The sequence below is a fragment of the Pleurodeles waltl genome, chromosome 1_1 (assembly GCF_031143425.1).
Source record: "Pleurodeles waltl isolate 20211129_DDA chromosome 1_1, aPleWal1.hap1.20221129, whole genome shotgun sequence".
NCBI classification, from domain to species: Eukaryota; Metazoa; Chordata; class Amphibia; order Caudata; family Salamandridae; genus Pleurodeles; species Pleurodeles waltl.
In genome coordinates, this window is record NC_090436.1 from 25,065,018 (window position 1) to 25,091,766 (window position 26,749).

The window sequence follows — 26,749 nt, forward strand, 5'->3', positions numbered from 1 at the left end:
TGGTGGAGGTGTAAGAGCTTGCCTCCCCATGCAAGACAGTACCCCTGTGACTTGCAGTTGCCAAGGCTTGTGTGCTACCTTCCAAGAAGTTCTTCATGCACAGCACATCTTAGGCCCCCAGCACTCCTTCCTGCGATGCACAGCTTCCTGCGGGGTTCTCCAGCGGCGTGGGATCCCTTTGTGTCGTGCTGCATGGGCCTCCAATTGCACCTTCTTTGTCCCCGTGCTGTGGGACTCCTGTGCATGCTGCCTGGTCTTCTGAGGGCTCTGAGTTGCTGAGAACCCCCTCTGTCTTCCCCTCCTGGGTAGAGGCCATCAGGTCCATTCTGGTCCCGAGCAGCACCATTTTCTGCTAACCACATGCTTTGCATGTTCCTAGGCTTGTTGGCAGAATCCAGCGACACAAACCAGACTGCAAGCATCCATCCGGCGTGGGACATCTCCTGCACCAACCAGAAACCCCACATCTGTCTTCTTGGGTGCATAACTGACTTTGTCTTCTCACTGGTGGTTCTTCTTTTGCACCTTCATCCGGGTTAGCAGGGGCTCCTGTTCTCCCTGGAATCTTCAGTGCTTTTTGGACTTGGTCCACTTCTTCCACAGGTCTTCAGGTCCAGGAATCCATTGTTGGTGTCTTGCAGTCTCTTCTGGTTCTTGCATAATCTTCTATCATGACTTCTTGTGTGTTTCAGGAAGCTTGCTGTGTTTTACTCCTGTTTCCTGGGCTCTGAGGTGGGTTCTATTACTTACCATTGGTGTTTTCTTACACTCCCAGCGCCCCTCTACACACTACACATGCCTAGGTGAGAAACTGACTTTCGCATTCTTTCATGTGTGTGAGTACTGTGTAACTACGGTGGTATTGCAAGAGCTTTGCATGTTTCCTAGTTCAGCCTTGGCTGCTCAGCTACAGCTACCTCTAGACAGCTTGGCTGCTAGACACTGACTACATTTCACTAATAAGGGATAACTGGACCTCGTTTAAGGTGTAAGTACCTCTGGTACCCACTACAAACCAGGCCAGTCTCCTACAGGTTTAGACTGAAAACTCAGCAGGTTTTATGTGCAAATGTGGTTAATATATTATGATCGTAAACTTTCAAAACTTGAAAGGAGTGGAAGTGAATTTGTCTCAGATAGCGAAACAGAACTGACGTCTGAAAAAGAAACAGGAAGACTTTCAAGTTGTTTTGGGTTTTGGTACAAGGCCACACGAGGCACAAACATTACAACTTGTAAGGTACAGTTAATTATCTCTCTCTCTCCATCAAAGTTAAACAGTATGCACTCATCCATCCACTTATTCATTCATCCACGCTTTCACTCGCCTTTTCATTCATATGTGCGCTGACTCATCCACTCATCACCCGTTTGTCCATGTACTCACTCAGTTACTCACTCACCATCACTGACAGTCACCCATCCATAGCTACCCAGTGAATTACTTGCCGATCAGGCACTCATCCATCCGTTTATGCCTTGTCATTCACTAATTCATCCACATGTCCACGCATGAACGTACACACACGCCAACCATTGAGGATGCACTTTCACTAAGAAAACACAGAGATGTATTGGTTTGTCAGTGCTTGTTCTTCTAATCTTGTGTATTACAATTCCCATAGGATATAATGGGTTTTTAATGAGGCAAGCGCACATTTGTGAAGGGTGAAGCAGAGACAAAGGGGGCGCGGTGCATATAAAGGTGGTAAGACCAGGGGCAGCCCCTCCACTATGGTGGAGGAGCGTCGCCCGCTGCTGAAAGGCAGCAGAAAAATAAAATGATAATACAACTATTGTATTATCGTTTTATTTTTCGCTTCCTCCTTGTAGGGCGCAGCGGGCTATACTCGTCAGCAGGGAGAGGGGTAGTGTGCAGTCTAAGTGCGCATGTCTGTTTGGCTAGCCGTCCAAGGCCGGCCAAACTGACATGCGCACTTAGAACTCTCCACCCGGTCTGTGTTGCACAGCTCGGGTAAAGAACCAGTGCAGGCTCCCAGTCCCCAGCTGAGCGGCATTTCAGGCATCTCAGACCAATCCAGGAGTTTCTCTTGTGCTGGGTAACAGCATGAGAGTAGCATCTGGATTGGATAGGGAGAGAAGACGCAGAGAAGCACAGAGGCGGCTCAGGGAACACAGAGGGGACAGGTAAGTCGTTTTTTTTTTTTAAGTGTTTTATTATTCCACCCCAGCATGCATACATGATCACACTCTCACCTGCAAACATGCATCAACACACATTAAATAACTTTTTTAGTTATCTCAGTTGCCACAGAAAGTCTTATTTCAGCTAATTGTACTCTTTTTTTTTATCACAATAATAGTTACAAAATATAATTTTCTTCACTATTAGTGTGATTAAAAGCTTGAAAGAAAACAAGAACAAGTGCACCCCAACAGAACCCCAGGACGAGATGCAGCTCTATTCCAGGCACAGATCTCCCCTACCCCCTAACCCCCCGAGGTCAGGAGTCACCCCTAAATGACACCCATAGGGTACAGCTCACAAAGTAGTCCACAAGTTAGATCTGCATGCACAACTTTAGTTAACACCGGTCGGTTTGAGGTGGGGGAGGGGTAGGGTGGGTGCTGCCCAAGGAAGCATGTGAGTAACCTTTACCAGGGGCAGCTTTGGAAAGCAGAGCCCCCTCCAGTTATCGTGTACCACAAAGGATGAGGCCTTGAGTAGTGAGAGAGGGGCACGGCTGGGGTGTGTTGTGACCCCACACAAACATCATTTCACAGGAGCCCAGTGCCGTGTAAAACAGCTGATGAGTTTGTGCATCAGTGCGAAGAATCTCTGGAGCATGGGTTAGAAAACTGGTCTGTTGGGCGCCCCATGGAAGCCGATCATGTGGAGCGAGTTATAAGCACCAGTGCAGGCTGCTGCATGAAGATTACAGCGCCCTGACGCAATGCCTCTCCTCTGATTTATCAGGAGCATGAGAGACGCAGAGGGAGTCACTGGCAGCCATGACAGGACGCTTCCTCCCACCCCCGTCCTACAAGCTGCACCCAGGTAGATGGGTTCTTCATAGCCTCAGACTGCCCCTTGGACTTGCCAAAGTGTGAGGTGGTTGAGCCAAGGGAGAGCAGTGGCTGCAGAGGGGTGGCCTTCTCTTCTTCTGCTGAGAATGAACAGACAGCAATAGCTGACGCAGCTGCATGGTGGCATGTACAGCAGAAGCTGCACGCCAGCATTCACAGCTGCAGCCGCACGCCGGTATCCACAGTAGCAGCCACACATTACCATGCGCAGCCGCACGCGGCCATGCACAGCTGCAGTCACACGCAGGCATGCACAGCTGCAGCCGCACGCCGGTATCCACAGTAACAGCCACACATTACCACACGCAGCCGTACGCGGCCATGCACAGCTGCAGTTGCATGCGGCCATGCACAGCTACAGCCGCACACAGCCATGCACAGCTGCAGTCGCACGCGGCCATGCACAGCTGCAGTCACACGCGGCCATGCACAGCTGCAGTCGCACGCAGGCATGCACAGCTGCAGCCGCACGCCAGCATGCACAGCTGCTTATGCTCACTAGCATGCATAGCTGCACTCCGGCATCCACAGCTGAAACTGCACACAAGTATTCACATCTGCAGCCGTACAGTAGCATGCACAGATGCAGCCACACACGGGTATGCACAGCAGCAGCCACACGTTGCCATGTGCAGCTGCAGCCGTACGTGGCCATGCACAGCTGCAGCAGAAGCTGTCACACGGTGACAGCGGTTTCCACACGAGGAAGGAGTGGGAAACTGCAGATAGTCTCAGTACTTCCTAAACCAGTTGCCTCTCCTGAGCGGCTTTTAGTCCCACGTGGACAATGCATCACCCTGGGGTAGCGTCATGTAATAGCCGTGTAGCCCATCGCAGGGGTCATTTCTATTGTCCTTCGCCTTTGGTTGGGCCGGTAACACTTTACCAGGTCTTTTCTGACCAGAGTGCTGGGTTATAAGGCTGTAGCCTGGAGCTCTGACATTTACAGAGAGCGGATGCTTGTTATTGCATTAATCTTATATAGGCTCAAGTACAAACTGCCATCCAAGGAACAACTTTTTATGCTCATTCCTTGTAAAGACACCAGTAGTTTCTGCTCATTGCTACTCATCACTTTGGAATAACCTTACAAGAGTGATAAACATGGATTTTATTACTATGATTTGTGTTACAGTGATGCAGGCGGGCCTACTGTGGACATATCTTTTCTGCTCATAAAATGTTCTAATCTATCATTTTGATTTTAAAGTTATTAACTGTTATACATTGAAAGGAAATGATGATGAAGTGTTTTTCTATAGTACCTCTGCTCAGGTTTAAATACATTTTGCAAACTTCCTCAGACAGGCAGAAGCTGCTTTTCAAAGGAAAGAGGAGAGTCTGCCTGTAGCACTGAGTAGGGTGGTAATTCCTGACCATGAGATGGACAGAGGGGTCTGTGTGGGTCACATATGATGGGGAACTCACTGTTGACCAGCATAAATGACTTTATTTTGCAGTTTCTAAGGAGGCAGCAGGTCCTTGGCTTGTACAGGAAGATCTTACAGACCGCCCGCCAGATACCCAATGAAGCCGACCGTCGGTATGTGAAGCAGTGGGCGCGAGAGGAGTTCAAACACAACAAGGACGCCACCGATGAGGTAAGGGCGAGAATGAACTAAATGTGAGAGGACTGTAGGCAGAACGAAAAAGAGGGAGTCAGTGGTGGGTCAGACACCAGAGGAGGGTCAGTGATGGGCTAAAGCTATGATGGAGTCAGTGGTGGGTCAGACATCAGAGAGAGTCAGTGATAGACTAAAACTATGAGGGAGTCAGTGGTGGGTGAGACACCAGATGGTGTCAGCGATGGCCTAAAGCTATGATGAAATCAGTGGTGGGTCAAACACCAAAGGGAGTCGGTGATGAGTTAAAGCTATGATGGAGCCACTGCTGGGTCAGACACCAGTTGCAGTCAGTGATGAGTTGAAGCTGTGATGCAGACAGTGGTGGGTCACACATCAGAGGGAGCCATTGATTGCATTAACCTATGAGGGGGTCAGTGGTGGGTCGGACACCAGAGTGAATCAGGGATGGCCTAAAGCTATGATGAAATGAGTGGTGGGTCAGACACCAGAGGGAGTCAGTGATGGACTAAAGCTATGAGGGAGTCAGTGGTGGGTGAGACACCAGATGGTGTCAGTGATGGCCTAAAGCTATGATGAAATCAGTGGTAGTCAGACACCAGATGGAATCAGTGATGGGTCAGATACCAGAGGCAGTCAGTGATGAGTTAAAGCTATGATGGAGTCTGTGGTGGGTCAGAAGTGCAAGGGGGAGTCAGTGATGGCCAAAAGCTATGATGAAGTCAGTTGAGGGTCAGACACCAGAGGGTGTTAGTGATGGATTAAAGCTATGATGGTGTCAGTGGTTGGTCAGAAGTGAGAGGAGGGTTAGTGATGGCCTATGATGGAGTCAGTGGTGGGTCAGACATCAGAGAGAGTCAGTGATAGACTAAAGATATGAGGGAGTCAGTGGTAGGTGAAACACCATATGGTGTCAGCGATGGCCTAAAGCTATGATGAAATCAGTGGGTGGCCAGACACTAGAGGGAGTCAGTGATGAGTTGAAGCTGTGATGCAGACAGTGGTGGGGTCACACATCAGAGGGAGTCAGTGATGTGTAAAAGCTATGATGGAGTCAGTGGCGGTTCAGAAGTGTGAGGGGGTCAGTGATGGGTTAAAGCTATGATGGAGTCAGTCATGGGCTAAGAGTGTGTCAATACTGGGTCAGATGGAAGAGACAGTCACTGCTGGGAGGAAGGTGAGAACAAATAAAAGCTGGGTGGAAGATGCGAGTCAGTGCTGAGAAGAAGCTGCAAGAGAGCCTGTGTTAGGTAGATAGTGAAAGTCTGTCAGTGAAAGGAAGTGGAGTGCAAGTCCATGCTGGGAAGAAGTTGAGATTGAGTTAATACTGTGAAGATGGTAAGAGTGAGTTAATGTGGAAAAAGGTGAGCGCAAATGGATGCTTTCCAGGTGAGATCATTGTAATGGGGAGTGCTGCATAGGACTAGTGATGGGCAGGCAGGAACAGGTGAGTTAACGATAGAAGATGTTGGTAGACCTCAGTGATGGCCAGTGTGGGCAGAAGGTCAATGAGGGTAGGGAGTGTTGGGTGGGTTTAGTGAAAGAAGACACCAGTGGACGTTAATGGTGGCCCTAGTTGAGGATGGTCTCTGAGGCCCAGATGGTGTTGAAGATGGAAGACAGAGGGCACTGTCAAATAACATGTTGGGCAGCGTTGTGGTGTCATTAATGGGCAGATGGTGTTGGGTTAATGATAGATGGCACCAATGAACATGGCGATGGGTAGTGTTATGGGGTCATTGATGGAGAGATGGTGTTGGGTTAATGATAGACGGTGCTGATGAACGTGGAGATGGGCAGTGTTGTGAGGTCATTGATGTTCAGATGGTGTTGGGTTAAAGATAATGCTGATGAATGTGGAGAAATGTAAGGTAAGAATCTAAAAACCTGTTTGGTACCACATCTCTACATCTGACTGGTGCAGGACGGAAGGGAGAAGCTGGCAGCCCAAACACGATGAGGAGGCACATTGGAGAAAGAAATCTGGAGGCTGGCGTGGTCAGATCCTGCATTTCTGATTGCTTATCTTTGGATGTGGGGGCCTGGATCCCTTGGATCTTATACCTGAAAAAATCCTTTGAGATAATAGGCCTGAAGGAACTGTTTGATAATACGCAAGCATTGTATGGATCAAATGCTAGAAAGGGCCCAGTCGTTGGTGTCAGTTAGAGATATACGGGTATCGACTATAGTCTATAACTTTAACTATTTTCATTTTCGAACCCCATGCTTCGTTGCTACTTTACTCTTTTGAGACTTAGGGCCTGATTACAACTGTGGCAGAGGGGGTTAATCCGTCCCAAATGTGACGGATATCCCGCCCCCGTATTAAGAGTCCATTTTATCCTATGATACTATGTATTTATCACATACTTTGAATGTGAAAAACGCACTGTAAAAAAAAGAAAAGAAATGTCCACATGTGAAGCAAAAGGAGAACGTACCAAGCTGATTACCATTCATATTTACATCCAAGCCAAATTGATTGAAAGAAGATTTTCGGGCCTCCCTTGCTTTAGGCTGGATTATAATTTTTGTAAGGGACGGCAGGGTTGCAGCTCGAGAGGGGAGGGAGATGAGGCTCAAAGGGAAGGCGGCTCTTGGGGCCAGCTGCACAATCACATCATCCCAGTGGCCCTGCAGTATCAGCCCTTTCATGCAAGTCACAGTCTCTCTGTCCCACCGGCCTCTCCTGTCTTGGTGTTAGGAGTTGTCTCTCCTCTTGTGCCAGAAGACCGGTGCTTGTTAGAGGGTGACCCCGGGGACAGGCTCCTAGTGATACACTTCGTCAGGGTGTGGTTTAACGTTGCTTGTGTGAGATCTGGTCCCCCTGTCTCTGCAAGTGATTGATGGGACAGGATCTGGGAGTGGGATGGCAGACGGGAGTTTGGGGTGGGTGTTGTAGGAAAGTCCCTCTTTTGGCATGGTTACCCCCTATTTTTGCCTGTTTATCATTGTGTTTCACTGGGATCCTGCTAACCAGGATCCTAGTGATTGTGCTCTTTCCTCTAAATTTGGTTGTTTTGGTACCCTTTACACCCCACAGTTGGTATACTGGTGTACCCTTGTAAGTCCCTAGTATATGGTAGTTGGGCACCGGACATTGGTACACCAGGGGTCTCCCATGGGCTGCAGCATGTATTGTGCCACCCATGGGAACCCATGCAAACTGTGTCTGCAGGCCTGCCATTGCAGCCTGTATGAAAAGGTGCATGCACCCTTTCACTACTGGTCACTGCAACTCAACCCAGAGGGCAGGGTGCAGGTTCCTGTGTGTGAAGCACCCTTGCAAGAGCAAAGGTTCCCCTGCGAACTCCAGTTCCAATGCACTAGACGTCGTAAGATCAGGGTAACTCTGAACCTAGGAATGTTTGGTACCAAACAGGTTGGATTCATACCCCAGTATTGGTGGCATGATTCCTTGCACTCTGGGGTCTCCTCAGAGGATCCCCCAGTATTGCTCCTACCAGTCTTCCAGGGTTTGCGGGCAGCTCACGCTGCTGCAGCCCCTCAGACAGGTTTTTGCCCTCCTGCTGCTTAACCAGCTCAAGGGGAAGGCAGAACAAAGGATTTCCTGTGGGAGAGGGGATGCAAAAACCTCTCCCTTGGAAACAAGTGTTACAAGGCTGGGGAGGGGTAGCCTTCCCACACCACCAGCCTGCTTTGAAGGGCACATTTGGTGCCCTCCTTGCATAGTCTGGTTTCCCCCAGTCCAGGGACCCCTGGTCCCTGCTCTGGTGCAAAAGCACACAAAGGAAAGGGGAATGACCACTCCCCTGTCCAACACCACCCCAGGGGTGGTGCCCAGAGGTCCTCCAGGTGGCCGCTTTATTCTGCCATCAAGATGTGCAGAGGCCCCTGTGAGCATCTTGTTGGTCAGGACAAGTGACTGATGTCAGTCACCCCCTCTAATACATGGTCACCCTGAAGAGTGACCAAGCACCCTGTTTAAGGCTAATTAGGGACTCCCTAGCAGGTGGGTCCCCAGATTCGCCTGTAAGACTCCACCAGGACTCCTCTGCATCGACATCTTCTGCTCTTGGCCATCGGAATACCTGCTGCACGACCTCACAGCAACCAAACAAGCCTGCAACACCCGAGACGACCTCGCCTTGAGATGACCTCGCCTTGCAACATTGTTTCTCTGGCTCCTTACAGCAATTCCAACATTTCCACGCCTGTGCATCCTCTGGGGTTGGCAAGACTTCAGCTGACCAGTGAAGGAGTCACTCCCTTGCATCTGCAGGCACCAAACACAACGCTGTCTGGCTGCTGAGATATTCTGCCGTCTGGCTCCAGGAGGAATCTCCTGCGAGGACTGGACTCTGTCCCCTTCTTTTGCAGGTCATCTTCATCTGGAATCCACCATTAGGTTCCCCTGGACTGGTCCTGGACTTGCAATCTTCCTTTCCCAAGCCCCCTTGTTAGCCTTTGGGAAGGCCAGGTAACTTACATCTGCTCTCCTGCTCGCTGGGGGTCATCGAAGTACTCACCTTCTAACTATTCCACATCCTTGGGTGAGGGCATTCCACTATTTTAATATATGTATTATAAAGTCTACCTCACGCTGTACTTATCTTCCAGTTTCAGACTTTATTTCATCTCCACTGTTCAGCCTTCATACAGTTATCTCCAACATCCCTCTTCCAGCTTCCCTCCTGCTCTTCACCAACATTCTATTGCAGCCTCCCATCCCAACCCGAATGTTCCATATACCAACCTTCCACGGGGAGGAGGGATATACCATTCTTAACCTTATAATGTACGAATACATAGTAATGAATAATAATACATAAATACTAGAATAATATAACTGCTAAAATGACTTATACTATAAAAGGTAATAATACACTATTAGCCATTAACGAACATCACTAATACATTATCTACCTTACAACACATCTTCCCCACAATAATAACGATTAAGAGAGGGGGTACCTTGGAAAAGATAATAGAACGGAGAGAAAGAAAGAGAACAAAAAAAAAAAAAATATTTACAGAAAATCTGATTGTCCCCTAGAAGTAAACTAGGAGACAGTTAAAGGTGCAGAATGCTATCTAACCACTGAGGGATTTCAGTAAGGGTGACCACTAGTTATGATTGGAGAATTTAACAATTCTATCCATACTCCAGCATTGACCATTATTTAAAACCACAACATTTCTCCTTATTTTGGTTATATAGAAAGGACCTGCAAATTTAGTGTCTTTCACACACGACCTTGTCAGACCAAATGGTCTACATACTAATACTTGATCTCCCACCTTCCAATTTTGCACCCTGGTCCCATACTTCATGTCATATCTTTGTTTATACTTGTCCTGATGCATCCTTACTTTTGTACTACTGTAAGACAATATCTTTCCGTTTTTGTTACCTCCACCCAGCCAGGATGGGAAAAATTTGGTGCAGGGTGTTCTGCCACGTAACGCAATAAACGGGGAAATCTTGGTAATAGAATTTGGAGTAGTGTGGTAAGCCCACAACATCTCCCTGACCGCATCCTCTACATTTACATGGTTAATGGAGGCCAATTGGATGCACTCCTTAATCATTCGATTGGTGCGTTCAGCCAGGCCATTTGCCCTAGGGCAATACAAGGCAGTGGTGAAATGTTTAATCCCCACTAAGTCCAGGAATTGCTTCATCATTATGGATGTAAGTTGTACCCCGTTGTCTGTAACCAGTGTTTCGGGAATACCTTCTACAGCAAAGATGTCTTTAAGGAAGGAAATGACAGAATTTGTAGTGATTTGGTTTACGAATTTTGTGGATATCCAATGGGAATGGTAATCAATAAGGACTAAAGCAAATCTTTTTTGAAGACCTGAATAATTCAGGGGCCCGATGATGTCAAAAGCTAATTTTATCCATGGTTTATTGGGGACTTGAACCGGAGAGATAAGAGTTTTGCGGACCATTTTAGATTTGTCACTAGCAGAACAGATTGAACATTTTTTAACTTCATTCTCAATTAAGGAATCCATACTGGGGAACCAAAAGCACTCTCTGATTCTGGCTTTAGTGAGACTGCGACCTAAATGGCCCTCGTGGGCAAGTTTGATTATTTTTAATCTAAGACTTTGAGGGGGTATGATTTTATCATTACGGAGAATAAAATTATTCTTTTCATTTATTTCCAATCTTACTTCCCAAAAATCCTTAATGGATTCTTCTAAATCTTTTTTTAATAATGGCCACCCTTCTTTGGCCCTTTCTTTTAACACAGATAAGGTGTCGTCTTGTTTATACGCTAGCTCCCATTCACTATTGCTAATGGAAGGCAGATCCACTAGAAGTATTGGAGTTTCGTTAGTTTCCACCTCCTCTTTTGTGTACATAGGGGATCTGGAAAGGAAATCAGCTGTAGTGTTTTTATTACCAGGAATGTACTCTACATTGAAGCAAAAGTTTTCGAGTCCTAATATCCACCTGGCTATTCTTGGGGTGCTGTTGCTGAATCCCTTGGTGGAGAACACATATACCAGGGGTTTATGGTCGGTTCTTAAGATGAATTGGGTACCCCACAGAAAGAACTTAAAATGTTTTACGGCCCAGAAAACCACCAAGGCCTCTCTTTCGATAACTGAGTAGTTTGATTCGGCATCATTAAGGGCCTTGGATGCAAAAGCAATTATTCTTTCTTCCCCGTCTACTATTTGGGATAGGGCGGCGCCCAATCCTAGTTTGCTGGCGTCCGTCGTGAGAATTGTCTTTCTGTTATGATCAAAATTACTCAAATGAGGAGCTTCTACTATGGCTAATTTAATTTGCTCAAAAGCACTGTTATGGTCCTCCAACCAGATAAAAGGTGCATGATTTTTTAACAACTCTCTGAGTTTATGCGAAATGGATGAAAATGTTTTAACATATTTGGACATGAATTCCGCCAACCCCAGGAATGATCGTAACTCATCCTTATTTTTTGGGGGATCAGCTTTTTTCACCGCATCCACCAGGGAGAACTTCGGTTTGAACCCATCTTTGGAGATTATATGACCTAAATACTCTACCGAACCCACCCCCAATTGACATTTTTCACTTCTAAGTGTGAGTCCCGCCATCTTCAATTTCAGGAGCACCGCTCTTAACCTCTCATTGTGCTCTTCTTCCGTGACCCCATAGACTAGAACATCATCCTGGAAACATAAGGTGTTAGGTAAGTCGCCCAGGATATTTTGTATAACTTTCTGAAAGACAGCGGCTGCTGAAGCGAGCCCAAAGGGCATCCTGTTGAACATGAAGGAGCCAAACGGGGTGGTAAACGCTGTAAGCCACTTAGAGTCAGGATGTAATTCAATTTGGTGGTATGCATTTGAAAGGTCGAGAACTGAAAAATATGCAGCTTTGCCCATCGTACTAAGAACTTCGTGGATTCTAGGAAGGGGGTATCTTTCCACCCAAATGTTCCTGTTCAAATCCCTCAAGTCAACACATAATCTGATATCTTTACCGTTACTTTTTTTTGCAACCACAATGGGGGCCAACCATTCTGAACAATCCACTGGTTGTATAATCCCTAGATTTTCCAACCTGTTTAATTCTTCCTTGACTGCATTCTTTAGCAGGTGAGGAATTGGTCTCGTCTTGTGGGCAACCGCTTTAGCTCTAGGTTTAATCTTAATTTTATGCTGAAAATTCTTCAACAGCCCTAGTTTACCAGAGAAGATTTCTGGGAATTCATGTATAAAAGGTTCACCACTATTAAGACTCTCCACACAAATCACTTGATCCGGATTATTAAGGTCAAGCTTTATCCCCAGTTCTTTTTGGTGTTGCCATCCCAGCAAACTGGAACCATCTTCCACCACATAAATTTTACCAACGGTGGAGCGTCCTTTGAAAGAAATAATACCTGTGAACATCCCCTTTAGATAAATGGGATCCCTGTTATACCCTTTGGGATAAATGTCAGCTATAGATAAATCAATACCATTTTCCTTTTCAATCACCTTAAGGTTCTGAGAATTGATAATGGTAAAAGGGGAGCATGAATCAGCATATACCCTAATCGCCCTGTTATTAATGGTTATGGTACATTCTGGATAACGATTGGAGTTACTATTATCAGACTCTACTTGCAATATAATCTTCTTGATTAACTGGGAGGACTCTTCTTGCTTTTTATTATCCATCAGCCTAGATGTGTCCTTGTATACTCTTGCAAAGTGGCCCCTTTTATTACATCGTCTGCACACTGCAGATCTGGCTTGGCACTGAGTGGAATTAGCCAAGTGGTTACTGCTACCACAACGGAAACAAGTAAGGTTAGGCTTATTATTACCATGCAGCTGGGGTGATTTGTCTTTACTTCTAATTTTCAGTATCTTATCTTCTCTGAGGTCACTTGAGATTTCGTTAATATGTTCCTCAACAGGCGTGTGTCTAATTTCTTGCAGGCAGATTTCCGTGTGTTCTATAGATTTTGCAATCTCAATGGCTTCCTGTAGGTTCGGTTGTCTTTGCAGAAGCTTCTCCTGAATTTTAGCATTATTGGTACACCGGACCAACTGGTCTCTAATGAGAGAGTCATTGAGTTCTCCAAAATCACATAGCGTACAGAGTCCTCTGAGTGCGGCAATATAGTTGGTGACGCTCTCTTGCTTGCCTTGACATCTAGAAAAGAACTTGTGTCGCTCCAGGACCACATTAACACGGTCTCCAAACTGTTTCTCTAGTTTCAAACATGTAGTTACATATTCATCCTGTGCCAACCCCTCAGCATTATTGGGATCTGGAAGAGAATCATAAATTTTCCTTCCATGGGTTCCTAAATTATGAAGCAAAATATGTTGCTTCCTAATCGGGTTAAATTTGTCCCCTCCAATGGCTATGAGATAGGATTCAAAAATTTTAAACCAATCCTTCCACGGAATATTGGGTTCCCCCATATCATTCAGGAAGGGAATTGGTTGGGACATACCCGCTGCAGCCATCATTACACTTAGAAGATAAAGTAAGAAACACACAATTACTAATATTATCACAACAGGGAAATACAAAGCAAAATTGAATTACAATGGAAATTGAAAAATTGGTAATTATTAATTCAGTTTTACACTTCAGAGAAACGAACTCAGTAATAAATCAATCCAAAAATGCCTAAATACTGCAGCATAAGTGACCTAAGAACAAGTGGGGCAAAAATTCTTGAATGTTCACCGTGCTGTGCCTGTCAGCGTGTATTAATCTGACAGGCTTCCCCAAAAGAACTGTTCTTGTGCTGTGCCTGTCAGCGTGTATTAATCTGACAGGTTCACTGTGCTGTGCCTGTCAGCGTGTATTAATCTGACAGGCTTCCCCAAATGAACTGTTCTTGTGCTGTGCCTGTCAGCGTGTATTAATCTGACAGGCTTTCACAAATGGACTGTTTGAAAAGAAGCGTCGTGTTTGAAAAACTAGATGCCTACCGAATTGTTCGTTATGCTGTGTCAACAAGCGCGGACAGGCTTCCCAGAATGAAGACTTAACGCAGAACGCCGTGTGTTCAACTCCAACCTTCGATGTGCTGTGCCAGTCAGCGCGTCGCAACTTGGCTGGCCGCTGACAGAACGCGGCGCGTTGGGAGCTTAATCGGCCGTTGACCGAACGCTGTCCGAACGCCGTGTTTGACGGCGCGTTGGGAAAGAAAAACAACGTCCGTAAAGCTGTGCCTGTCAGCGTGTAATAAGTTGACAGGCCGCTGAGATAGATACGCTGTGTCTGTCTGCGTGTAGACAGACGATTATTGTGTTGCGCCTGTCAGCGCATTTGAAATCGACCGGTCGTATGTGCGTTGTGCTGTGCCTGTCAGCGTGTCACAGGCTGTCAAACCACAACCGTTCCTTTAATGCCCTACACTGGTCACACAGAGTCCGTTTCACCACTGGAGCACTGGGGTTGAACACTGCAGGGCCGAAGATTATCCTTCCGTTAACATTATGAGCAGTAGTTAAATAGAGGCAATGATGAAAAATTATCCTTCCGTTAAAATTATAAGTTATCTTCCCCCATATGCAGCTAAATAATTATTGGTAGGATAGTAGGCTTAAAGTTCACTAACTGGTATTGAAGGCATGAATAGGTACATCACAAGGGGTGGAGATGATGGTGCCCCCTTTCGCACTCCTCGTCGCCAGTATTATAAAGTCTACCTCACGCTGTACTTATCTTCCAGTTTCAGACTTTATTTCATCTCCACTGTTCAGCCTTCATACAGTTATCTCCAACATCCCTCTTCCAGCTTCCCTCCTGCTCTTCACCAACATTCTATTGCAGCCTCCCATCCCAACCCGAATGTTCCATATACCAACCTTCCACGGGGAGGAGGGATATACCATTCTTAACCTTATAATGTACTAATACATAGTAATGAATAATAATACATAAATACTAGAATAATATAACTGCTAAAATGACTTATACTATAAAAGGTAATAATACACTATTAGCCATTAACGAACATCACTAATACATTAACTACCTTACAACAATATGGTTTGCTCCCCCCCTCAACCCTCCAACAGGGCCCTAGCTGCTTTCTGATATTTCTTACCAATGCTTGTTGTCTCTTTATGCTAATTTTCTAATACTTATTGCATATATATAGTGTGTACTTACCTCCATTCTAGTTCAGTGCTACTGTAAAGAAGTACCTTTTATTTTTGATACACTGTATGGTTCCTTTCATGTGAGATAAGTTGCTGTGTGACTGTTGTGGTATTGCAAGTGCTTTACACTCCTCCTAGATAAGTATTGGCTGCTCATCACAGCTATGACTAGAGAGCTCTGGCTTCCTAGACTCTGTTTCTCTAACGAGTAGGGGTTGCCTGGACCTGGTGTAAGGTGCAAACATGATAGGTGTCCACCACACACCAGGCCACATTCCTCCAGGTACCACCTGTGACTGGCATGTTTCTGCCCAGGCAAGAAGCCCCTCACCACTGCTCACCCAAAGCGGAGGCTGATACGGTTGTCTCCTGCAGCCCAGTCCTGAATCAGGAATGCTAAAAGTACTCCAGGATGTCATGGGGGAGCCTGGCCTGCCCCTCCGGTAGCTATCCTTACCGCCTGCAGTGATGGGGGTGGAGGGGGATTAGCATCTGTGCATTCCTTCTCCGCATATGGTCATGGCAGAGACATTCTTGGGATGCCATGGCTCTGACGTGGGGGCAGGAGGGGGCAACCAGCTCAGCAACTTTCTTAACAAACATTTTTTTAAAACAGAGCAAAACAAAATAATATAAAGAAACAATACATAAAACGATAAGGGCCGGAATATACAAAAGAGTAATTCCAACAAATATCATACTTAAAAGAAAACAGACACAAACAAGATAGTGCGTACAACCATAACGCACGGAACATACAGAAGAGTAATTCTGCCAAATCGTATAGTTTTTTAAAAAACGCACAAAGCAACCTTACATTAATCAAAAGAAAATACAGGTTCTCTCACTTTCACAGTAAAGACCCGCACTCAAAGAAGCAGCCTCTGACATTTGATCTCAGTCGACAAGATGAAAGCTCGTAGGTACTGAGGTGTTCAGGTTTAAAAAAAATAGTTCCTGAGCAGTAAGTAACATAGAAAGAAGTGAAATAATACATATAACAAGGCCTGTCACCATGGGCAGGAACAACACACCGAAAGGAGGGACAAATGTGAACGATTCACCACAGAAATTAATGGAAAGTCAAAAGGCACACAAACAAACTAATCAAAAGTGGTGGGGGTGCTGAATGCCCGCAGAGAAGATACAGCATGTCTCGTAGAGACAGCGCATGCGATACCTTGGCAAGAATTAAACAATGCATGTGCTGCCTAAGCGAGGTCTTTTATGTATGATTTTATTATTGATCCCTTTACTATGCTGCTCTTTTGTGTTATGAACTTTGTACCTTCAATTTTAGCTAGAAACTTTATTTATTTATTCATATGTGTTTTATGACTTTTGCGGCGTTTTTGCTGAATAAAGATGTGGAATTGGATTGGAGAGAGAACTTGTCCAAGATGCATGGAAAGACACTTGGGGCAGAACACAGCTTGAGTAGGTTGGCTGAGGGGGGAGAATAATTTCACAGAATGATGCTTTGTAGTTCTCCCTTCTTAAAGCACATATATTAGGACAAATGAAAATACAAAAGCTGTAGGCGTGGGTTGGGGGGGACACACTGTTCCACCATTGTGCAGCTGCGTGAAGTTGGTGTTACCCTCGGAGGAGGTGCATTTCTGCACAGATGTGAGATTCCATATTACTTTCCTTGGCAACCCAAACTATAGATTTTAGTTTTGGCAAGAACAAAACAAAGGGCCTAAGTGCATCCAGTGGCGAAGTAGGTATTTGTGACTCACAAGTTAAGGAAACTCTTCCTACAAATACAGATTGGGTGCTGAGGGAACTGCAGGTAATGGAGAAATTAACTGTTTGCATTGAAAGAGGGGTCTCAACCTTCTTTTCAGAATGGGATGGCTGGTGGAGCTAATGTGTTCCAAGGTCTCAAGATGCTGAGGTAGTGTCTCATGAACATTCTCATTGGTGGGACCCTGGAGCAACATTGAGGACCATCCATCTGTTAGGTCTCTGGATAGGGTACCAGGATGAGTCCAATTCCTTATCTTAGGTGTGTGATCCATCTGTGTGAAAATGTTAATAAAAAAGAGATTTAAACCTAAAGAGACAGAGAGGATGAACTTTTGCTATTCATGGTTGTTGTGAGGAGGCAGAAACTATCCTGTGATTGTGGGCAAATCACTTAATCTACCAGTGTAAAAAATGTGTATAATGTAATCTGGCACTTATTTAAAGTGCTCTATTGCCCTTGGGATAAGTTGTTGCTATGTAAAACTTAATTTAAAACAAGAAAGAAACAGATGCCTCAGGGACCATGTCTGTTTCTCTTTCCCTCAGCAAGTGTTGTGTTTTTTCCACATCATTACGTTGGCTTTTCTTAGCTGAGGGAACCCACCTTGCTGCCTGCTATCACTGTGTGCTGTTTGCAATTGAACCTTTCTACCCTGAATCATTTATTTAACAGATTACAGTTTTCTTTATAACCCTGTTACTTTGCAACATTCTCACCGATGCACCTGTTTTCCAGGCGGTGATACGTATGATGCTCACGCAAGGGACCATGCAGCTACAGGAGCTGGAGAGATCCCTGCAGTTGGCCAAATCTTAGCCATGTGAGGCTGAAGGAGAGATCTCTACCCCTCTGTGCCAATTGTTGATGGGAAGAGAGACCAGTGGGTCTTCGTCTGCAGCCCTAGGATCAGTGGAAGATGGAGGGAGACAATACTAGACCCCTTGTGGTGTGTCCAAGAAAGCGCCTGTGGCCTTGCATACTTACTGACGATACACTGTGTAAAGTTTAAAGTTGATGATATACTTCTGTTTAGCATCTCCAAGAGGGGCCCCAGTGGCATCTCAAGTCCACCCACTCCAGGTACTGTGACACTGTGACACTGTGGACTCAGAGTCTTGGAACCTTCCACCCAAAATGTGTTTGAGCCTCCACCCATGAACATTATTATTATTATCATAAAATCTATTAAAAATGCTCCAGCAAGGACATGATGCCGTTCTAGTTATTTTTGTAGTTTACGGGAGCCCGAAGGTGCTCAAAAAGGATTTGGAACGCTGTACAGGTGGCGAAGCTAAAACTGAGACTAACGTACTTATCATTATCATGATAACGTAAGAATGTCAGTCTGAGATGACAACACAACCAAATTGAAATATCCATTATTGAAATAAATGTTACAGGATTCCTGCAGAAACCTCTGGTGACGCTGATGCAATTTCCACTGAAATGGGCGCATCCAGAGTACGACCACTGTAAGTTTGGCCCATGCAGAATGAGGGACCTGGCCTTACCTGCGTCCTCAGTAAGCAGATGGGTCTTAGACAGGCCAGGCCGTACCATACTGTATGATGTCTAGCCGTACCATATCATACCGCGCCATACGATACTATACTGTACAATGACAGAGCATACCATACCATATCATACCGCACCATTCGATACCATACTGTACGACAGGCCATACCATACCATACCATATCATACCGCACCATTCGATACCATACTGTACAATGACAGGGCATACCATTCCATACTGTACAATGACACAGCATACCATAGTACACTGTACAATGAGAGGCCAATCCATTCCGTAACATACTATATTATACAATGACAGGCTAGATCATACGATACTGTACAATGACAGGCCATACCATACCATATCATACCGCACCATTCGATACCATACTGTACAATGACAGGCCATACCATACCATATCATACCGCACCATTCGATACCATACTGTACAATGACAGGCCATACCATACCACACCATATCATACCGCACCATTCAATACCATACTGTACAATGACAAGGCATACCATACCATACTGTACAATGACACAGCATACCATAGTACACTTTACAATGAGAGGCCAACCCATTCCGTAACATACTATATTATACAATGACAGGCCAGATCATACGATACTGAACAATGACAGGCCATATCATATCTTACCATACTGTACTGTACAATGACAGGCCATACCATACCGTACCATACTATACTTGTAGGAGGCTGGCCTGGCTTATATTGGGTACCTAGTGGTACTTACACCTTGTGCCAGGTCCAGTTATATCTTATTAGTAGATTAGTAGTGTTCTAGCAGCTTAGGCTGATAGAGGTAGCTATAGCAGAGCAGCTTAGGCTGAACTAGGAGACATGCAAAGCTCCTACTATACCACTTATATCATATAGCACTATATCATAAGAAACACAATACTCAGAGTTACTAAGAATATAGGTACTTTATTTTAGTAACAATATGCCAAAAGTATCTCAGAGGATACACTCCCTTAGGAGGTAAGTAAAATACACAAAATATACACACAAACCAAAATCAGGTAAGTAAACAGTTAGAAAAGTAGTGCAAACACTGTAGAACACAATAGAATGCAATAGGGGACAATAGACCTAGGGGCAACACAAACCATATACTCCAAAAGTGGAATGCGAACCACAAATGGACCCTAGGCCTAGTGCAGTGTGTAGAGGGTCACTGGGAGTGTAAGAAAACATTAAGGGTGTCCAAGATACCCCACCCCAAGACCCTGAAAAGTAGGAGTAAAGTTACCCTACTACCCCAGAAAGACAGTAAAGTCGAGATAGGGGATTCTGCAAAGGCAACAACTGACTGTAAAGCACTGAAGATGGATTCCTGGACCTGAGGACCTGTAAAGGAAGGGGACCAAGCCCAAGAGTCACGCAAGTGTCCAGGAGGGGCTGGAGTCCACTAAACCCCGGATGAAGGTGCAAAAGGGCTGCCTCCGGGTGGAAGAAGCCAAAGATTCTGCAACAACGGAAGGTGCCAGGAACATCTCCTTTGGTCAGAGGATGACCCACGGCATGCTGGAGGATGCAGAGTTGTTTCCACGCAGAAAGACCGCAAACAAGCCTTGCTAGCTGCAAGAGTCACGATTGAAGATAATGGGTCCTGCCCGGGCCCAGGAAGGACCAGGAGGTCACCCCTTGGAGGAGGAGACAGAGGGGGTGCTCAGCAACAGAGAGAGCCCACGCAGAATCAGGCAGCACCCGCAGAAGCACTTGAACAGTCATTCAAGAAATCTGAGCACAGCAGTTGTCTCAACACAACAAAAGAGGGTCCCACAATGTTGGTGGTAAACTCTGCGAGTTGAGCAATGCAGGACGGAGTGCTGGGGACCTGGGTTGTGCGGTGCATGAAGGAATCCTTGAAAAAGTGCACAGAAGCCCTAGCAGCTGCAGATCACGCAGTACACAGGATTACTGTCTGGCGTGGGGAGGCAAGGACTTAACTCCACCAAATGTGGACAGAAGGACCACTGGACTGTCGGGGGCACTTGGATCCAGCTCCTGTGTTCCAGGGACCATGCTCGTCAAGATGAGAGGGGACCCAGAGGACCGGTGATGCAGTCTTTGGGTGCCTGCGTTAGCAGGGGGAAGATTCCGTTGACCCACAGGAGATTTCTTCTTGGCTACCAATGCAGGGTGAAGGCAGACAGCCCTCAGAGCATGCACCACCAGGAAACAGTTGAGAAAGCAGTCAGGATTAGGCGCTACAATGTTGCTGGTAGTCGTCTTGCTACTTTGTTGCGGTTTTGCAGGCGTCCTGGAGCAGTCAGCGGTTGATCCTTGCCAGAAGTCAAAGAGAGAGATGCAGAGGAACTCTGGTGAGCTCTTGCATTCGTTATCTGAAGAGAAACCCACAGTAGAGACCCTAAATAGCCCTCAGAGGAGGACTGGCTACCTAACCAGGTAAGAGCCTATCAGAAGGGATGTTAGAAATGGGGTTTTTGGTTGGCAGTCAGGTTACCCCCTGTCCAAGCAAAAGCCCTCACTCTAGTCAGGGTAAGTCACACACAATCCAAGATTATCCTGTGCCCACCCTCTGGTAGCTTGGCACGAGCAGTCAGGCTTAACTTAGAAGGCAATGTGTAAAGTATTTGTGCGATAAATCATACAATACCACCATATAGCACCACAAAAATACACCACACACTGTTTAGAAAAATATATAATATTTATCAGGATAATTGTAGGTCAAAAAGAATAAAGTTGCAATGGAAAATTGTAGAAATATCACGGAAAAGTGATATAAAAGTGTCTTAAGTCTTTAGAATATAAACAAAGTCTCTTTCAAGCACAAGTACCTGGTTGGGAGTGGAAAAATCTCCTCAGAGGGCCACAAGAGAAGAGGTGCGTGGAAAAAGGGTGTGTGTGTCGATTTCTCCCCAGCACACACGGACTTGCGTCGTTATTTTCCACGCGGGGAAGTCGGGCGTCGTTTTCCGGCGCGCGGACAGTCTCTTTCTGTGGATCGCGGGGATTACCAGATGTCCCGGGTCTGTGCGTGGATTTTCCTGCTTGTTCTCCGGCTGCGCGTCGGTCTGCGGGGCTGCGCGTCGAAATTACGATCTCACGGCAGGCGTCGCGTCGATTTCTCCTCTAGACTTCGATCTGCGGGGCTGCGCGTTGAAATTAAGATCTCACGGCAGGCGTCGCGTCGATTTCTCCTCTAGAGGTCGGGCGGCGTTGTCCTTGCGAGGCCGTGCGTCGGATCTTCGATCGTCCCAAGAGCGTTGCGTCGATCAGCGTCGGAGTGCGGCGGTTTTCTCCCCGCGAAACAAGCTGTGCGTCGAAATTTTCGGCGCACGGAGCGTCCAAGTAAAAGAGAGAAGTATTTTTGGTCCTGAGACTTCAAGGAACAGGAGGCAAGCTCTATCCAAGCCCTTGGAGAGCACTTTAACAGCCAGACAAGAGTTCAGCAAGGCAGCAGGGCAACAGCAAGGCAGCAGTCCTTTGTAGAAAGCAGACAGGTGAGTCCTTTGAGCAGCCAGGCAGTTCTTCTTGGCAGGATGTAGTTTCTGGTTCAGGTTTCTTCTCCAGCAAGTGTCTGATGAGGTAGGGCAGAGGCCCTGTTTTATACCCAAATGTGCCTTTGAAGTGGGGGAGACTTCAAAGAGTGGCTAAGAAGTGCACCAGGTCCCCTTTCAGTTCAATCCTGTCTGCCAGGGTCCCAGTAGGGGGTGTGGCAGTCCTTTGTGTGAGGGCAGGCCCTCCACCCTCCCAGCCCAGGAAGACCCATTCAAAATGCAGATGTATGCAAGTGAGGCTGAGTACCCTGTGTTTGGGGTGTGTCTGAGTGAATGCACAAGGGGCTGTCAACCAAGCCCAGCCAGACGTGGATTGTAAGGCACAGAAGGATTTAAGTGCAAAGAAATGCTCACTTTCTAAAAGTGGCATTTCTAGAATAGTAATATTAAATCCGACTTCACCAGTCAGTAGGATTTTGTATTACCATTCTGGCCATACTAAATATGACCTTCCTGCTCCTTTCAGATCAGCAGCTGCCACTTCCACAGTGTATGAGGGCAGCCCCAATGTTAGCCTATGAAGGGAGCAGGCCTCACAGTAGTGTGAAAACGAATTTAGGAGTTTTACACTACCAGGACATATAACTACACAGGTACATGTCCTGCCTTTTACCTACACAGCACCCTGCCTTAGGGGTTACCTAGGGCACACATTAAGGGTGACTTATATCTAGAAAAAGGGGAGTTCTAGGCTTGGCAAGACCTTTTAAATGCCAAGTCGATGTGGTAGTGAAACTGCACACACAGGCCTTGCAATGGCAGGCCTGAGACAAGGAAAAGGGGCTACTTAAGTGGGTGGCACAACCAGTGCTGCTGGCCCACTAGTAGCATTTAATTTACCAGCCCTATGCACATAAAGTGCACCTTAGTAGGGACTTATAAGTAAATTAATAGTCCAATCAGGTATGATTCCAGGTTACCATGTTTTAGGGGAGAGAGCATATGCACTTTAGCCCTGGTTAGCAGGGGTAAAGTGCGCAGAGTCTATAAACCAGCAAAAACAGTGTCCAAAAAGTGGAGGGAGGCAGGCAAAAAGTTAGGGGTGACTACCCTAAGGCTGTCAGGTCTAACATGTGTCCCCCCCAGCTGAAAGTGGGGAGAGCTACCCGACCTCCTGGGAGCTCTCATCGCTAAGGCGGAAGTATTTGGAGAGACCATCAGCATTGGCGTGGTCAACCCCTGGGCGATGTTCCACCGTAAAGTCCATCCCCTGTAGGGAAATGGACCACCTCAAGAGTTTTGGATTCTCACCCCTCATCTGCATGAGCCATCTGAGGGGCCTGTGGTCTGTCTGAACCCGGAAGTGAGTCCCAAACAGGTAGGGTCTTAGCTTCTTCAGTGCCCAGACCACAGCTAAAGCTTCTCTCTCAATAGCACTCCACCTCTGTTCCCGTGGTAATAGCCTTCTGCTAATAAAGACTACCGGTTGATCTCTGCCCTCCTCATTCAGCTGTGCTAGGACTGCCCCTATGCCATGCTCTGAAGCGTCTGTCTGCACGATAAATTCCTGGGAGTAGTCAGGGGCCATGGGCACGGGGGCCGTGCACATGGCTTCCTTCAGGGCGTCAAAGGCTTTCAGACAAGACTCTGTCCAATTCACCAACCTAGGTTGTTTCTTGGAAGTGAGTTCTGTCAAGGGTGTTACAATGGTACCATAGCCCTTGACAAATCTGCGGTAGTATCCTGTGAGGCCTAGAAAGGCTGTCACCTCAGTCTGCGTTCGCGGTGGTTGCCAGGCCTTGATAGTTTCAATCTTGGCCTGGAGTGGCTGCACCTTGCCACCACCCACTAGGTGTCCCAAGTACACCACGGAACCGTGCCCAATCTGGCACTTACTAGCCTTGATGGTCAGGCCTGCCTGTTGCAGGGCCTGAAGCACCTCCTTGAGGTGAAGCAGGTGTTCCTCCCAGCTGGAACTGTAGACAGCTATGTCATCCAGGTAGGCTGCACAGAAGGCATCCTTGGCAGCTAGGACCCCGTTAACCAACCGTTGGAAGGTAGAGGGGGCATTTTTCAACCCAAACGGCATCACCCGGAACTGGTAATGGCCATCAGGGGTTGAAAATGCGGATCTTTCCTTAGCCCCCTCAGTCAGGGCGATCTGCCAGTACCCTGAAGTAAGATCAAACGTACTCAGGAACTTGGCAGCGCCTAGCCTGTCCACGAGCTCATCAGCTCGGGGGATGGGGTGAGCGTCAGTCCGTGTGACTGAGTTGAGACCCCGGTAGTCCACACAGAACCGGAGTTCTGGCTTCGCACCTGGGGCAGTAGCCTTAGGGACCAACACCACTGGGCTGGCCCAGGGACTACTGGATTTCTCGATAACCCCTAGAGTCAACATCTTGGAGACCTCCTCCTTGATGCTGGCCTTCACCTTATCCGACAACCTGTACATTTTGTTCTTCACAGGGAGACTGTCACCAGTGTCAATATCATGAACACAGAATTGGGTCAGTCCAGGAGTAAGGGAGAACAGGGGGGAGAACTGCTCCAACACCTCATAGCAGTCTCCTTTCTGGTTTAGAGTCAGGGAGTCAGACAGAATGACCCCACTTACTGACCCATCACCTTCTTGGGCAGAGAGGAGGTCGGGGAGAGGTTCACTCTCCTCTTCCATTCCTTCATCTGTGACCAGAAGCATGTTGATCTCCGACCTCTCAAAATGAGCTTTTAGTCGGTTCACATGGAGCACCCTTAGGGGATTCCTAGGGGTTTGGAGGTCCACTAGGTAAGTGGCCTCCCCTTTCCGCTCCTTTATTTCAAATGGGCCAGACCAGCGGTCCTGGAGAGCTCTGGGCTCTACTGGCTCCATTACCCACACTTTGTCTCCAGGTTGAAACTCTACCAGGGTGGCCTTCTGGTCATACCAGTGTTTCATTACCTCTTGACTGGCCTCAAGGTTGCTTTGGGCCTCTTTCCAGAAGCGGGTCATCTGGTTGCGGAGGGCCAACATGTAGCTGACCACATCCTGAGGGGGTGTCTTTGGAGCTTTCTCCAATCCCTCCTTGACAATGCTTAAGGGTCCCCTGACAGGGTACCCGTAGAGAAGCTCAAAGGGACTGAACCCTACCCCCCTCTGGGGGACCTCTCTGTAGGCAAAGAGAAGGCATGGTAAGAGGACGTCCCACTTACGCCTCATGGCCTCAGGGAGGCCACCAATCATGCCTTTCAGGGTCTTGTTGAATCTCTCCACAAGACCATTAGACTGGGGGTGATAGGGTGTGGTGAACTTGTAGGTTACACCACACGCATCCCATAGAGACTTCATGTATGCAGACATGAAGTTAGTGCCTCTGTCAGACACTATCTCCTTGGGGAACCCCACACGGGTAAATATCCCCATCAGAGTTCTGGTCACCACCGGTGCGGTTACGGTCCTCAGAGGGATTGCCTCTGGGTAACGGGTGGCATGGTCCACCAAAACCAGGATGAACCTGTTGCCTAAGGCAGTTTTGGGGTCCAAGGGACCAACCATGTCAATGCCCACCCTTTCAAAGGGGGTGCCAACGACAGGAAGTGGAATCAGGGGGGTTTTAACCCTTTTTTCTGCTTTACCACTGGCCTGGCAGGTAGGACAAGAACTGCAGAGCTTATCTGAGTGTGTCCTCATTTTGGGCCAATAAAAGTGGGTGACAAGCCTGTTAAAGGTCTTGCCCTGCCCCAAATGTCCTGCCAGGGGAATGTGAGCCTGACCCAGTAGGAAGGTTCGGTAACATTGGGGGACCACCAGCATACGTGCTGCCCCAAAGGCCGGAACCTTAGGCTCACTGTAGAGGAGATCATTCTCCCAATATAGGTGGTGATCGCCAGAGGCGTCACCTGCTGCCTGGTTTGAGGCTGGTTTCCTCAAACCTTCCAGAGTGGGACATTCTTTCTGCGCCTTGCAGAATTCCTCCCTGGTGGGTCCACCCTCAACTTGCCAGCCAGAAAGCTCAGGTAAGTCACCTAGGGTGGCAATGTCTTCCCCAGTTGGCTCGGGAGCCTCCTCCTCAGGAGCCCCGACAGCCACTGCAGGAACTTCTGGGGCCGGTTTCCCACGCCCCTGGTCCCTCCTCCTGGCAGCTCTCTGGGCCATCGTTCCAGGCTCCAGATGCCCTTGACTTCCCTCTCGGTCAGCCATGGACTGTGTGGTCATGCAGACCCACTCAGGTAACCCTAACATCTCCAGGTGAGACCTGAGCTCCACTTCTTTCCAAGCAGTGTGCTCAAGATCATTGCCTAACAGACAATCTACAGGCATGGCAGGACTCACAGCTACTTTGAGTACCAGAGACCCCCCCACACTCAAAGGGAACCAGAGCCACCGCTAGGTGACTCTCGCGATTGTCAGCGACTATGACCTGGTGGAATGTATTAGGGACTATCTGCTCTGTTGACACCAGCTGACTCTTGATAGTAGTCATACTGGCTCCTGTGTCACACAGAGCCTCCACCTTCTGCCCATCAATGGTGACCCACTGCCGGTACTTGGAAGTATTTTTGGGCATGTGGGCCTTGGGCACCATTTCTCCTTCTCCCAGGGACACTAGGGAAATCTCTACCTGCTCCCCAAAGCTACTTTGGTCCATCTCCCCCCCGGGCGCTACACTAGTCAACCCAGGTGCCTGTCCGGTAGTGGACGGTGCCCTCTTGGGGCACTGTGGATCGCCTTTGTAGTGACCATACTGGTAACACTCCATGCATTTGGGGCTAGATTT

The 26,749-nt window shown here is 47.3% G+C and overlaps 1 protein-coding gene across 1 annotated transcript in view; it reads left to right on the top strand.

Moving 5' to 3' along the window:
* Positions 1-17,924, top strand: part of LOC138257541 (LYR motif-containing protein 2-like) — a 59,124-nt gene extending 41,200 nt beyond the window's left edge. The window contains exons 2-3 of the mRNA XM_069205902.1: positions 4,509-4,649; positions 17,710-17,924. Coding sequence (XP_069062003.1) covers positions 4,509-4,649; positions 17,710-17,790 — 222 coding nt within the window. The 3' untranslated portion in view covers positions 17,791-17,924. The remainder of the gene's footprint in view (positions 1-4,508; positions 4,650-17,709) is intronic.
* Positions 17,925-26,749: the final 8,825 nt, after the last annotated feature.